Source organism: Aplysia californica, unplaced genomic scaffold (assembly GCF_000002075.1).
Source record: "Aplysia californica isolate F4 #8 unplaced genomic scaffold, AplCal3.0 scaffold00238, whole genome shotgun sequence".
NCBI classification, from domain to species: domain Eukaryota; kingdom Metazoa; phylum Mollusca; class Gastropoda; order Aplysiida; family Aplysiidae; genus Aplysia; species Aplysia californica.
Window position 1 is genome coordinate 623,837 of NW_004797508.1, and position 15,771 is coordinate 639,607.

A 15,771-nucleotide genomic window follows, 5' to 3' on the forward strand; every position below is an offset into this window, starting at 1 on the left:
TATCATGATTAGAATTCAATGGTAAAACATAGCGGAGAAGAGAAAATATGTTTCAAGAATAGAATCTTAACACCTTCTAAAAGCAGTTTTCATTATGTCTTTAAAAAATACCCTTGTCTCAAAATTAGTAAAAATAAAATATTTAGAAGTCAAATCAATGAGAATCATTTTAACACAAATTTTTTTTTAAATAATGGGGAAACTATCATTTTTTAAAATGGAAATACATTTTGGTTTTAAAAAAAGTGATTTTTTGTCATTATCAGCCTGTAGCTCAAAATGGTCTGTGGCGACTTTTGGTACCTTTCTTTAGACACACACAAATTTGTAGATCTATTATTTGTCTGCTAGTATGCATGCAAAATAACAACCAATTTCCATAAAGAATCAGTGAGGTATTCACAGTATAAGACATGTTAGCAAAATCCAATATGGCCACTGTCTCCATGGCAACGAAACTTTTTCCCAAATTTGACTGTGGATTTGGAGACTCCTCACTATGCTTGTTATATGTGAAATTTCATCCACTAATAAAAGAGAAGGCCTTCAGACCCCCCCCTCCCCCCTAACTGATCCAGTCCGCAGCACCGCTCACAGCTGCTGACTGTCTTTTGTGTTTTGACACAGAGTGGTTTTTATATATATTGCTCCTTTTCTTCACATCACTTTCCTTTTCTTTTTTCCTTACCACTTCCAACTCAACCTTTTTTTCTGGTGCCATGTATAGTATTCTTTATTCTGAATATCTATATGTCACACATAAAATTTTATAAAATCTAGACATTTCTTTATTAACTTTTTATGAGAGCCCTGTGAGGTCACAAAACAGTCACGAATTATTTGTGGGATGAATCAGTTAAATCGGATTTAACTAAGCTACCATATTCCACTTATGTCGGACATGTTAAGTTGAGCTTTTGAAATTTCAAGAAATTAACTGCAAACACACATGCAGATTACAAACCTGGAAACTGGTTACTGAACCCTAATGTCCTAGTTTTAGAAATGTGCAGGATAATACCCACTGTGATTCTCACGAGCAATAACTTATTGAAATAGAAAAACCAACAAGCATCTAAAAATATAACTAAACCACAACATTTTTTTTTAAATTCACGGCTAAAATTGACAGCAAGAAAAAATGCACACAAATGAATTAAAAAGAACACAAATTTGTGCCAAAGAACCTACTTGTTTCAAACAAATTAATAAACTAAAAAAACTAAACTAAACCACAATTTTTTTTTTTTATTCACGGCTAAAATTGACAGCAAGAAAAAATGCACACAAATGAATTAAAAAGAACACAAATTTGTACCAAAGAACTAGAACAATACTTGTTTCGAACAAATTAATAAACTAAAAAAAAGTAAAAAACCCATTAAAACTCGCATTAGAATATTTCACACATGAAAAATTCATACCCCCACATTCCAAGCATTCTCAGAACTTTTCAGTCTCAAACACATTACTAGTCTTTCAATACATCATCTAAACAACACACTCATTGCTGGTATACCTGTGTATATATATTTTCTTTCAGACTCAGTGAATAATTTGTTCTTGTACAACATCAAAGACAAACATCTTGATTTTATTAAATATATGAAGTAGAGCTAAGAAGGAAATGATAATAAACATAATTATAAAACAACCCATGATTACACACAAATAATTAATGCATCAAATAGTGAACAGGTAATGAGTACATGCCACCAGAGTTCATAATGCAGTAAGGCTTACATTTAGAAAGAATAGACTTTCCTCACATACATTCAGGAAAAACCATTAAGACGTGTAAAAACCTTGATACACACCAACACTCCGTAATATTTTTTACACACAAGCAAATATGAAACACTGATAAAAAAGAAAGAAATCAAGAATGTAAAGCAGGTGAGGAGGTGAGAGGGAAAACGCCTACATAGATATAATAACTGAATCATTGGCCCCATAAAAATCATTACTTAGTAAAAGGATGTGTGCAGAATCTTTTGTCAAAAAAGACAAAGATGGGGGCAAAGGTTTGGCCAAAACAAAACACTAAAGCACTTTCGGCAAAAGTAAAGAAACGATTCTAAAATGGGTAGAGTAAATTGCCCCGCAATGTTTTTTTTGTCAAGCAAACTTAGTGGGAGACAAAAAGAAAATCTAATCTGAATAAGTATGTTTGATTAAAAGCAAAACTACTGCTTGTAAGAAGACACACAATATTAAGACAACTGCTATACTCATAGACCACAGACATGCAAATGTTTAGAAGGAAATTATAAAACTTTCTTTTTATAAAATGGACAAAACACTTTTATTTCTTTTAAAAAAAAGAAAAGGAAGAAAAAAAAAGCTGAACATAGATTAACATCTTCAACTTTTATAAACTTTCTGTATGATGTGAACCGAGGAGGGAAAAATTTATCAAGCTCCTCCTTCCTCACACTAGGCATTTAGATAAAAAAGTGAGAAGTGCTGTGGTATACCAACCTCAATGTGATATTCATTCTTTGGAAAGGGACTAAATTCATACTTTGAGGCCTTAACTATAATGTACTATTTTGGTTGTTTTAGTAAGTGTTTTACGACACTTGAAACACAAATATGTGCAGAAGATTTCAGGTGTTACTTGAGAGTAAAAAAAAAAAAAAAAAAAAAAAGAGAAGAGATAAGGGCGACAGATATTTGATAGGAAAGGATAAAACTATACCACAGCATCTACCAATCACTTGTTGATGTATTGTAAAACACTAAAAATGTAACTAGCCGCACCCTCCCATCAGTCTCAGACATCATCCGCATCACTAAATCTGCGGTTATATGTAAAACCAGATGGCTGCTTCAAGGTTTTTCAGATCAATATAATGTTTGATTTTTAACGTTCAGTTTAATCTCCAAACACGAGAGAAAAAAGGCATCTATAAGGAGGGAACATCCTCAGGTCAGATTGATCTATTTTGGACAGCTAGTTTTCAATTTAATGATTTAAACTTACAAATTTAACCTAATGATGTTTTTCCATTCCCCTCAGAAAATAAGTCATTCAACATTGTCTTCAAAAGTAAATTTTCAGAACGAACGGATTGTAACAAGCCAGTGCCTTGATTCAAACTGTAGTCCATCATCATCACTAATGAAGTTCTTTACCCCCATAAAACACCTGCTAAATGCTATGTTTGACTAGCACTAACTTTACACATACACATGCCCCAGCTGTGACCTTTTAATAAAAATGTCAGAGCAGCCACTATTAGAGACACCATACTCATTCATTATGAACCAAAACCCACCTAATCTGACCTGTAATACAGATGACATACACAAATTAAACTGTACAGGGATCAAATGAACAAGGAAAAAATATGAAGTGCAACTAGTGAAGGAGGTGTGACTTATTAGATATTTTACAAAATCACACAGTAGAAGTATTTGTATGCAGCATATCTCTCAAGGTTCTTGAAGCAGCTATGTGAGTGTTACAAACATGCGATTTTTGTAGGCATTGAAAGTACGAGCACCATGATAATCCCAATTCATCCACATAAAATGTTGAAAGTGGTCCTTTACTATACTTTCCTTTCTCTCTGAGGCATATCAAACGTATATTCTCAAAGCAACACAGTAGTAGAGAGCCTAAAAATTGCTTCTACTACAACAGTTTGAGAACACAAATTCCTCATCATATCAATACAGTATGCAAAACATACAGTCCGTTCTGTAAGCCAGCATGAAATATGAACAATTATACGGGACCCATTTACCATATCCGATTCATGCTGCTAAGGGTGTTAAAGAAAGGCATTACGTTTGATATAGTTGCATTGCACAACAGAATGGAAAGATTCATGAAAAAGGTGCTAAACAGAAAAATAAGCATTACACTTCCATCATGCAGTCAACACAGACGCATCAGAATAAGATACATTTCACAAACCCTAGTTTACAAACTTTCTAAAAGTTAACATTTGCATATTGGTGCTTTAAGGATAAATGGGGGTGGAGCGGGCAGAGGGGTTTTACTGTCATCACACAAGCAGCAATTTTGCTGCAAAACCCAGACACCATCATTGTCACATCACACACACCTAACTACAAGGTTAGCCTGGTGCAGGCTTTATTGCTATGGTAATAACACTCGCTTTATTCACTGCTTTGATTCTTTTGTTTCTACATATTGTCGTACAATACAGACAGCACACATTAAATCCAAGCTAAAAAAAAAGGCAAAAAAACCTCAAACATCCCCCTGAAGCCAGCCGGAAATTTCATGGAAAATACAGCACACTGCTCCAACACAAGTTCTCCATTCTATCTGCATTTTGATGTCACATGACACTCATTTACCCACAACCTTTTCCGAAATGCCCTCTTCTTCCAAGCTGGCGTTGCCAAAGGAAAGGTAGAAAATTTCCCATCTCACACATTTCCATAATAACAGAAAAATGAGAACCACAATGAGCTTAAATGGACGACTCTACTGTCAGTACAACGAAAATTATGTTGGCCATGGTAAAGAGGATGACGACAATGGTGATGATAAAGATGGTGGTGTTGGACTGGTGCTGATGCTGCTGTTGCTGCTGCTGCCTAGGGACGAGGCTGGCGTGACATCATGCATTGCCGTTCTGCTTTTGTGCCACATAGTCAGTGTAGGCAATGGTGATCTTTTCACTGCGATAGCGAGTCAGTCGTATAGACTTGCGCACCTCTGGCGTGATTGGTCCCTTAAAGCCACCCTTCCGTAGTAGAGAGTCGATGGTTTGTATCCTATCCCAGCCTGAAGAAGACAAGATTTGCACACATTCAAAACTAGTTTCAAACCAGTACACAACAGAAACCATTTTTTTTTAAAAAAGCTTTCCAAAGAAATAACACGACACATGCTAATTTTCTTGAAGCATTACTACAACGATCGCGATCTGACACATCGTCATAAAGAGTAACCAAGCTCACACAGATAACCGACATGTATCCCTGTACATTTACACCACAACAACAGCACATACTAAGGGTTGCACACTACTCTATACTCTATGCAAGAAAACAAGCTCCAGCTAACCCAATATTCCTCCAGTTTCCACTTTATGAACAAAAACCCAAACCGGCGAAAGCTCAAGGAAATAAAATGCTGTCCCCATCACCTTATAAAGCAGGAGCACCTAAGCTTTGAAATATTCTAAAGACAAGTAAATAGGACGCTATATCTTAGTGAAATCTAAAATTACATTTAATTAAATGCTGCAGCCAGGACTGCAAGTTGAATTTAAGAACATTCCCGTAGTGAAATTACAAGAAACAGAAAATATGAAGCTGTTTGCATTTTAGAGAACAAAGGAGACCACAGTAAAACATATTTTTTAAAAAGAACTAAGGATAATAAAAAGGATACCTTGCTCAACTGCTACCTCTGGGAGATATGTTGCTGTTTTTTTGTGGCCCTTTTCGTTGATGAATTCAATACGAATACCATGAGATCCAAGCTGGGGAGATCCAAAAAAAAAAAAAAAAGAATAGAATTTTATTTTTTACTGGAAGTTAGTTAATTTTTGGAACCTAGCAGGGAGGGAAAACAATTTTTGAAAGAAAATTGCATCTTCTCAAGCCCATAAAAAACCCAACTTAAAAGCTTGGATGGAAAGATGTACTTTTTTGTGGTCCAAACAATTTTCCATGAGCGAGAGGTTTAAAGAAATAGGTGAGGCATACTGACAAAATGATTCACTGCTTCCAAACCATGAATGGAGATATCGGCCTTTAAATAAACACTGGTGTCCATTTGTAAATTTTAAACTGATGCCATTTCATTCAAGTATAACAATGACTACGGGCGTGGTAAAAAATTTGTGACAAACATCTCCTCAATTATTGACCACAGACGTTCCAACTTTTGCAGAATGACCGTACTATACTGCAGTCATTTTTTAAAAATCAGTACAGTTTTTACAATTTTACAGGAGGGCCAAAACATTCATTGATATTGAAAGAAAACACTAATTGCTTTAAAAATAACAAGGAAGCTATTATCACAACTGTATTCTTTAATTTAAAACATTGACTTGGGATGTTTGCAAAGAGTTTGTTTTCTTGGTAATAAAATTAATTTTATTCGTTCTATAAAATTGTGAAAACTGCATGTACTGTACTTTTTAAAATGATGGCAATAAAGTAGTCATAGTTATAATGAACAAATTACTGTTCATCATATACAGCTTTGAAAGAGTTACTGAAGCTGTGAAAGCGAAATCATTAGGCATCGATATAATATGGACGATTAAAGAGTTACAACATAAATTTGATTTTGGACCTCGTATATCACCTGGGTATATCACCTTTTGACAATGGCACCATAGTAAAATCAAACTGACAGACTGCATTTCTTAAGTAGTCTATGTTCTACTCATGAGAGACAGTATTCATTACTTCTCTCCAAAGCTTACCTCCCAGTCTAAGTAGTCCAATCCCTCCTCAAAGTGAGTAAGCAATGAGACTGAACAATGCAACTTCGGGAATTCTTCTTTGGTGATGGGTTCAAATCGGCTATCCTTCATTGCACTATGGGGGGAAAAACAAAAAAGAAGTACAGCCAATATTAAAAATAAGCAACACTCTCTTGAGACAACATACATCAAACTACAGTCAAACCTGTGTAAAACGGCCACCCATTGTCAAGGAAAAAAGTGGCTGTATAACACAGGTGGCCGTTTTAGGCAGGACTGATCAAAATGAAGAAAGCAAATTGTTCTCTTCGGATGTCCAAACCGGGGGTTATCTCAGGCTTTGGACTGTCATAAGGCTAATTCAAAAGGGTTTTTGTTTTCTTTTGAAAAGGGAATGGGGGAAGAAAGTTTTTTTTGTGTTGTTTTATCAGTTTTTTGGGTTTTTTTGGTTGGCTTTCTTTTTGATGCGGATTTTGTGCAAGGGTAAATAAAATAAACGAAATATTATGAAAGTATGATGATGAAGACGGAGCGCCATGGTTAAACAAACACACGGATCGCATTTCGCATATATATGTCATCATACTGCACTGTGTGAACACCATCATGCGCTCGGTGAAAAGCATTGTAAATAATGAATGTTGCAGATGGACTTTTCTGTAAAGACCATTATTATAAGCACATGGATATTTGAAGAGTTGCATGACTCTTCGAGGCATCAATGAAGTCTTGTTTCTTCAAAATTGCAAAGCACAACACTACACACCAAGTACATGCTACAGGTATTCATTTCAAACAAAGATCCAGAATCCAGTCTTTCAGTGGTCTAGGCCTACATAATCCACACAGAAAAGCACAGGAATTTCTAAACACTTTGTTAAGGGGAGACGTACACTCCCGGAAAAATTTTCTAAACGAAAGACTTTTATTCAATTTCATGTAATTGTGCAAGAAGTTCATAGGTAAATAGTATGTACTAGAGGTGAATTTGTTCAATTTTTCAGAAAAATGGGTCTCTGTGGCGGCCATCTTGGATTTTCAAACCAGTTTCTTAGTGCAGACAAATTTCATAGTAAATATTGAATTATCAGCCTGAAATTTGGCACACAAGTACAAACCTATATGAACTGGGGATCTATGAAAGTATTTTGACCTATCTTTAAAACTAAAAACGTGATCCCAAAGTCATTGGACCCCCTAGAGTCAGTTGACGAAATTTTGGGGTACATATTACACAAAAATGGAATATTTCCTCAAGTTACCAATATTTCCCAATTCCCTTTCATAGATCCCCAGAATCGATCTTACACCTGTACACCAAATTTGAAGCTTCTAGCTTCTATAGTTTTTGAAAACTCCTGGCATCCAGGAGGTCACATATATGTCAAAAAGTAGATTTTGAGAAAAACAGAAAAAACAGGGATTTTTTAACGGATGTTTAGAGCAATTTGCACTTTTCAAACGCCCTCTTAGGTCATTTAGGGTGTTTTTTCAACTGTTTCTTCATTTTGACTCCATAGAACAGATGTCAAAGGATGTTTTTCCGCAAAAAACAAAAGTTGGATAGTTTGAAAAATTGTATCGATATTGCATTGGATCGTCGACCCAGGTCTTCCCTTACAGTAATGTTTACTTTACTCCCGGCTTTGGCACAACTTAAAGTTTTTCACAGGGCAAAGTGACACCGAGTGTCTACAAGAGCCCCAGGCAAAGAGAGTGTTAAAGTTAAAGAGCAATCTCTCTAATACTCGTGTTTTCTACTTTATAATTACCAAAAGCCCCCAACGGGTGAAAACAAAACTGTAAGTGCTCAAGTAATTACCCGAGTACTCAGAGGTTTAGAACTCGAGCAAGTATTTGGATATACAGTTGAACCTGAGAAAGACGGAATCGCAAGGGAGCCAGAAAAATATTCCGTTTTAGACAAGGCAGGGGAATTTAGGGGAGATGGAAAGAGAGGGGGAGGGGGGGGTTTCAAAGGCCCAGCCGGTGGGTTCAAGGATCTCTCGTCCAATTGGGGCAAGCAGTGGTCAAAACTTCACACCTCTCTATTACTATCCTGTCTGATAATGACATGCATCAGTCTTACTTATCCAATTACCACCAGTGCTTGCCTTTCATAGGACCACTGTTTGACCTATTAAAAAAACGAAACGTCTGAAAATCTCCTTTGCTTGGACACCCTTAGACCCCACCCACCGGGGTAACAAGCACAGTCAACCAAAGCCACCCCCCACTGCTGTACGATCAGGGCGGCAGGCATTGGTCAAACTAATTTCACACCTCTGACTTCTTGCTACCCAGGAAAGTTTCCGTAGTGGCTCGCTACTCGAGCACTCTCACAGACAGTCAAGAGATTTCACACCTACACTACCCTGACCATCTGCATCGCTCAGGGCTCACATGATGGAGTAACATCTACTCTGAGATAGCACTCCTACTCCCCTTCCACGCCCAGCGGCATGGCCATGGCATTACGTTTAGAGCCGGCGGAACCAAACTTGCAAGTTTTGTTTCAAATCAGGGCTGAGCGGGCAAAGCATTTTCCGTCTTATATAAATACAGGTGAAACCCTCGGAAGGGAGCGGATTTTTCTTTCCGTTTCCACTTTGGACAGGTTTCCGTTTTATACAGGTATTTAAAGAGGAATATATCAAGGGGGGAGTGCGGAGATTCCGTTAAGACAGGTTCCACTGTATTTTAAAACTACTCGAGTGAGCACTCAAAGGGGGCTAAATACAAGTACTCATGTGGACTCCAGTACTCGCACACCCCCCAATCTCTAACCCAAATGAAGTCCTTTTTGGTGGAAAACAACCCATGCCAGCCTGCTCACTCTAAAAACAATCTGAGGTCAGAGTTCATTTTATGTCACTGATAGCTGAGAAAACAGAAGGCCTAGCAGAGTAATTTAAATTCTATCTGTATGCCAGCGTGAAATTTATGTTCCACTTATTACCAGTCTGGTTGTCAAAGTCTGATGATGACAACAAAGACCAATGCATCAACATAGAGATGAAAATTCCTGAAGTGTAATAGAAGAATTAAAGGTAAAGATGACTTGTATGGCTAATGAGAGTTTAATGAGACCAAATCTAACAGAAAAAAGTTTGTTCATGCCACATCTTGAGCTTTCAAAAGCCTCATATTTTGGTTGATGTGTCAGGCTTCTCTCTTGGTGAAGCCTCATAAGACATATTGCTCTTCAGCTGGGTCTGTCAGGAGCTAGGCTCTCCCATGTAGAAAGATTTATGATGATGTCCTTTAGAGACATTTTCAGGGTGTCTTTCCCACCTCTCCCCCCCTCCCCTTACATTTTTAAAATGCAATCATGTACAAGATATCTCCCTAATCAACTTTCTCCTCGACAATGATGGATGTCTTGGACAATTTCGACTGTAATACTTTCTTCTAACACAGATGGTCTAGTCCCATTCATTACTTCTGATATTTTTTGTCTTCAAAGCAAGAAAACAAAACAAGTTAAACAGTGGGCAATGTCATGGATCTTTTCAATTTGCTTGACACAGGAAATCTATCATAATAAAAATTGTTTATATAGCGCATATCCACACTCTCATGCTCTATGCACTTTACAATTATTACCACAGCAGATCCTAAATGCCCAGAAACATTCTCTGCTTCCCGGAAAGCATGCAGTGCAATCTACTGATGTCTTGATTGCACAAACTCAAACACTAACAAACTGACTGTCTATAGCCAGGTCCCCATTCCCACCTGGGTAAAGAGAGGAAAATTAGTGTAAAGAGCATTTCCCAAAGATACAACTTCAAACCCCAGACGGGATTAAAACCAACAACCTAGCAGTTGCGAGTCCAAAAGCCTAACCACAAGGCCACTGACTGACACCACAACCACAACTCTAAGACTAAGGGTGTAGCCTACCAACCTTGTGACAGCATACTCTCTCAGGCCACTGTGTAATGAGGTAGGGGAAAATGTCCCGATGCACCCACGAAGACGACGTTCACGGCCCAATTTCCATGTCACAAAGAGAGGGCTGTAGGAAAGAGAGAAAAGGAGTGATAATATATTATAATATATGTGGCTACTAATAATTAACGTCTCAAACTCAAAAAATGACTGTTTATATAAATATAAAAAAGAGTTACACAAACAGTTTTTAGTTTTAGTAGAGGTTTTACGGCACTCGCAACCTGTATAAGGTCATATGAGCACCAGAAGATTAGAGCTGTTACAACAGAGTAACAAACATAAAAAAGAAAAAGGGGAGGTAAGGACGATAGAAGTTTGATGGGAAAGAAAAAGCAAACCACACCAGAGCACACGCTCAGAAACATTTTGGCTTCCCGGAAAGCATACAGTGCTTGATTGCATGAACTCAAACACTAACAAACTAACCCGTTGTTGCATTTGACAAGAGGATCATTCTAGTTAAAATTTTGTTTTGTCCATAAAAGCTTTTTTCTGTGAATGAGTAGTTCTCTACTTCTGAGTTTGTGAGTGTGTGTGTGTGGGGTGGGGAAGAGTTCAAGCTTGTCCCATGAATCGGTGGATTCAATGTTGCACTTTATCTTGCCATCTGAAGAATATATGGATATCTGTACGACATGGCCTCTTTTGGGTCTTCCAGGCCTGATTGCCTTCCACAGGCCAGACTTTTAAATGAAATCCCTGATTGGGATAAAAGACTTTGTAAGGCTATCTGCTCACTCCCGCCATGCAAAAATGTTTACATAGTCCTTTTGAACATAAATTATTGTGTTTTTTCAAGGCAATTTGGATAGTGGTCTGAACAAAATCTACCTCCATGTATCTACTTCCTTTTCACGAGATACATCTGCTCAGTTGTTTCAGCGTGATTTGAGCAGCTGTTTAAGAAGGCTTTTGACAAAACAGAATTTCTATTTTGGTAACAGCAGCCGTCTAAATAGTTTCAATGTATCACAGTTGACTTTGACTAGTCAATGATATACAATGAAAACTAGTTGTCCTCCAGCTGTCCCTCCTCTTCATGCTTAACGTAGCAACTCACATCTTTTGTAACCAAATTAACTTTTGTAATGTTATGCACAAACAATTTAGTTTTGTTATAAAGCGTCAAAGCATGTACATGATAGACAAGACACCAGGAGGACAGACTGAAGGTCCATCGCAATTACACAGATTTTTACCGCTGCTCAGTGCAGACAGTTGCTTATCGTTGTCCTTTTTGGCGTTAGCTCGTAACTTTCCTTCTCTGAGACGCTACCAAATCTCATCACTGACTTTTTCAGCCGTGTGTTACATACGTTGCAAATAAGGACAGATTTTGTTCATGGAAGATGTCCCTGAATGAGGAGATGGCCAAAGGCAGTTTTTTTTTTTATTCTGGTGACAAAGCGCAAAATAGTCCCTGTTGAAATATTTATTACTTTTGAAAGTTGGCTCTATATAAAAATTTCCTGTTTGGTTTCAACAATAATGAGAAGTCACTTTGCACAGTTTTGCAAAGAAGACTTTGAATTCAATAAAAAAAATGTTCTGCTCAGATTTTTTATTATAGCACGGGTTGTCTCTTGTGGCAGTGTCTTAGAAACACTCTGTGCTGGCAGTTTCATTAATTATGACAGAAGTGTCTCCTTCCACGACAATGTTCCTAATATACCATGCCATTCACCAAGAAGATGTCCTGCTTCCATTCCGCTCAAACTTTCTTCCCTTTTTATTAATTAATTATTATTTTAATGTCAGACTGTCCATATTATCTGGTTAAGACATGATGCCGTGGGGAACCAGGCTTAGAATGTGGTGTTGCTTCCATAATGGGTGGCAGTATAACATGAGAAGACTGATCAGGGGAATCTGACCTACTGAAAGGTGTTGCAGGGTCAACCGAATGAGACATGTGGTGACTGAACATGATGGATATAATGATAAGTGGGCTAATGCACTCTCGGCAAAGAGTGGTGCTGGGTCAGCGGTGAGTGACATAATAATATTATGGGGTGATCGCATCGGAAAACGTGGTGAAATGGGCAGAGAATATATAGTTCAGGATTGACCATCATAAGGGCGACAGACGGGTGTGGTGAATTTGATGTCAGAAGTGATGCAGATTCAATAAAAGGTGAAGATATGTCGAAGATTGTTATTGATGTAAAAAGGTGTCGGAACAGGAGCACATGGTGAACTTGGTATAGAAGGCAGTTAAGAATTGCTCCAACCACTTGTAAGCGCCGACGACCAGTCTCAAACCACTGCATTCTGTTGTAATCAAAGCTTGTACGTGGAATGATGTTGGCATTTACGAGTTCTGATCACGAGCATGTCTGGGGAAGGGTTGACTTATGAGTGTTGTTTGATTACGATAAAAAACACTGTTAAGAATTTTTTTCAGGTAAACTTTATGTTGGCATATATAGTGCACCGTAATCAGGAGAATGTATTAGTGCGAAAGAGTTGAAAAATTGTCGCTTACATCACAAGCTGTGATCAAAGGGGCATCAACATTCATTACATTTGTTTTACCCGAACCAGGTTAGACAACAGAAACCCAGGGGAAAAAAATTCTGTTTGATGTTCCATTCATCGCCTACTTCCCGGAGTTACCTTACTGTAAGTCTAAACCAGGCCAATGGGCCACCCAGTTGGATATAGGCATTTTAAAGAGGAGAGAGAAGTGCCCCGTTTGGCTGTCAGAGTCTGGGCCTAAAATAACCCCACCCTCTCCCTTTTCCACCATCACTCCAGATAGACTCTACAGTTCCCCACTTAGAATAACAGAGTTCTTCTGAGAGCTGAGAAGAGCAATGAAGAGTAGAGGAACTTTTGAAACTGATCCGAAATTGCTGAGTGCTAAATTTGTTCAATGTGTATATATGGGGGTGAAATTGTACAGAAGTACAGTAACTTGATTCTAGACTTCATCTGTATGGAACAGTCACAGTGTCTTTGGAAAGGTATCAAATGATTGACAGCACACAGGTTTTAACAGTTTTATAAGGTTCACAAGGTGAGTGCATGTCAAGATTTTGTTATGTGTATTATGTATGCCATGCGCATGGATGTGGGGATTATAATGTAGATCTAGGTTTTTGGGTGACGTACAGGTGGGCAGGGCTAAGAGGTGCTTGTTTCTAACTTCCAGTTTGTTTTAATATTATAAGAGGGACGTCCAGACCGAAAGTACCGTTTTCACATCTCTCAGAACTGGGTTAGGACAATCCCAATTTTGCACCAAAGTGAGTTAAATGTGTTCCACATACTGAACCCGAAGAAAGAGCCCTCAGCTTTCATCTTGCCGTTGTCGACAACAATCTACAACGTTTGTTAAATATTTCACTCCCGCACACAATAGCACTGCTTCGGGGGTCAAACTGAGTACTGTTTGCTGCAGATCACACATGATAAAGCCACTAAAACTGCCACAAATCAATTATTTTCAGGAAAATTTCAAATTATGGGTTAACCCCCCCCCCCCTGATTTTCTTTTACCTCAGGTGGGCAGGCCCCCCTGGCCTGGAACCCCTTGAATGGTCCAAAGCATGTCTATCTTGATTAAGAACAATCATCAAAAACTATTCATTTGCGGCGGAAATGAAGTTGATATAATTCGTATTCTCAATGCATCAATATTTAGATCTAAGATCTAGTAGAAAATGGGCAACTGGTAGATTCTAGCTAAGTTTGAGACAGGAAGGAAAGTTAAAAAAAGGTACCCAATACAGACTACAGTCTACTTTTGGGCAACGAAAAAAAAATCAAATAGTGCCTGTGTAATTTAATTTAAATTAATGATAGATCTAGACTATCTAGATCTAGAATCTAGAAAATCTAGATCTAATCTAAACTCCAGGAGGAAGCTAATTTGATTTTTTAGGCTAGGGCTAGGAGAGGGCACATATTATTAATCAACATGTTATGCCTTATGCCCTAAAAGTAGCCTAAAAGTCTTAAGTTACACACAAACAGACATTATATTATATATCACACGAAACTCTGTAACTTTTCTATCCTCCTCATAAAATTTTAACCATTTTTGTCTAATTAGGCCTTCTGGGCTCATACGAGTAGTTACGAGTAGCCTCGACTAGGACTAGGCGATAAAACAGTCATTTTTAAGTTGGGCACATTTAGAAATTGAGATCACGCCGAGGTCAGATGTCAAACAGTAAACAAGTGAGTAAAAGTGGGTTTAATTTCGTCTAAAAATAGCTGGACTGTCTCTTTGTTATAGATCTGGGACTCGCGACTCTCAGCTGTAGGCTATCGTTGGGACATTCAAAGTAAAGCCTGACAAGACTGAGTTACTCGCAACAAAGACAAAGGGACAAAGGAAATTCTGTGAATTTTTCTGCACGTGGTACTAAGACAAAGAAAGAAACCCAATAAAGACATTGCGACACTGACAAAAGAGATGCCTCGAATGTCGGCCTTCGTTGAGTTTCCTTGGTTTCTTAACTCAAGATGTTTTCCCCCCTGTATTCCTCGCCTCAAACAAGAATGAAGAAGGGCTAGACCTTCTACCCCTCCCGCATTAAATGGGATGCTCCGATCTATGAATTGCACTTGACAACCCAATAGATTTTAACTCATATTTTAAGCCAAAACGATCACAAAACCACAACAAATAAAATATATCGTACCCACAGTGTTTCAATAGGTAAGAAATTGAATAAATTGCTCGAAGTTCACACAGACAGCCGTGACATTGTAACGCAAAGTGGGTCATACTTACAATGCCTCATTCGTGAAGGGTGGGTTAGATCTGGGTGGTTCATAGTTATGAAGATAACCATGAAGTACATCAAAACAGAAATAACACATTTCTGGAAGAATAACAGAATATCCATTCTTGTGATAACTGGAATGTCCTCCTGACACCGATCCATTGCATATAGACGGCATTGAGTTGTTCAGCTTCTGTTTCTTAACCCCACAGCAGCTGCTGGCCATGTTTAGTGTTTAGATCCTACACACAGAATATCCCGATCTCGTTCAATCTCGCGCGACCGATAACTTTCCTATTTTAGTTTTGCAATGTAAGCCAAACTAAACCAAGAAAACCGAGACAATTAATTTAGTAGGCCTATGACTACTTCTAACTTCTAATAAGAACTTTAAAAGACACGTTTCGTTACCGCAATAAAAAATATATTTTATTTTTTCAGACCATGTTAGGGTACCTACAGGACAGGAGAGAAGCAGCAAACAATACACATTGATGGGATCGGAAAGATTTCTTTAAAAAATTGAGTGCATTGTCGAAAAAGTCTATTTGAAAACTAAATGCAACACGAACAACAGTGACGGGCACAAAATTTAGATTTTACAAAAAAGTGTGTGTGTATGTGTGTGTGTGTGTGTGTGTGTGTGTGTG

General features: G+C 37.9%; 1 protein-coding gene across 1 annotated transcript; it reads right to left on the reverse strand.

Annotated features, from left to right (window-relative positions):
• Nucleotides 1-676: 676 nt before the first annotated feature.
• Nucleotides 677-15,388, reverse strand: LOC101847192 (AMME syndrome candidate gene 1 protein homolog). Its single transcript, XM_005100169.3, has 5 exons — nt 15,130-15,388; nt 10,339-10,449; nt 6,429-6,543; nt 5,381-5,471; nt 677-4,768 (listed from the first exon to the last, which is right to left on the reverse strand). The coding sequence occupies exons 1-5, from the start codon at nt 15,345-15,347 to the stop codon at nt 4,602-4,604; spliced, it is 702 nt and encodes a 233-aa protein (XP_005100226.1). The 5' UTR covers nt 15,348-15,388; the 3' UTR covers nt 677-4,601.
• Nucleotides 15,389-15,771: the final 383 nt, after the last annotated feature.

What these genes read in the sequence shown, in the direction of transcription:
- LOC101847192 (XM_005100169.3), bottom strand. Translation starts at nt 15,347, where the DNA reads ATGGCCAGCAGCTGCTGTGGGGTTAAGAAACAGAAGCTGAACAACTCA. An exon ending in AGAGAGTATGCTGTCACAAG is followed by an intron (nt 6,544 to 10,338) that starts GTTGGTAGGCTA and finishes TTCCCCCCATAG; the next exon opens with TGCAATGAAGGATAGCCGAT. An exon ending in TGGACTACTTAGACTGGGAG is followed by an intron (nt 5,472 to 6,428) that starts GTAAGCTTTGGA and finishes GGATCTCCCCAG; the next exon opens with CTTGGATCTCATGGTATTCG.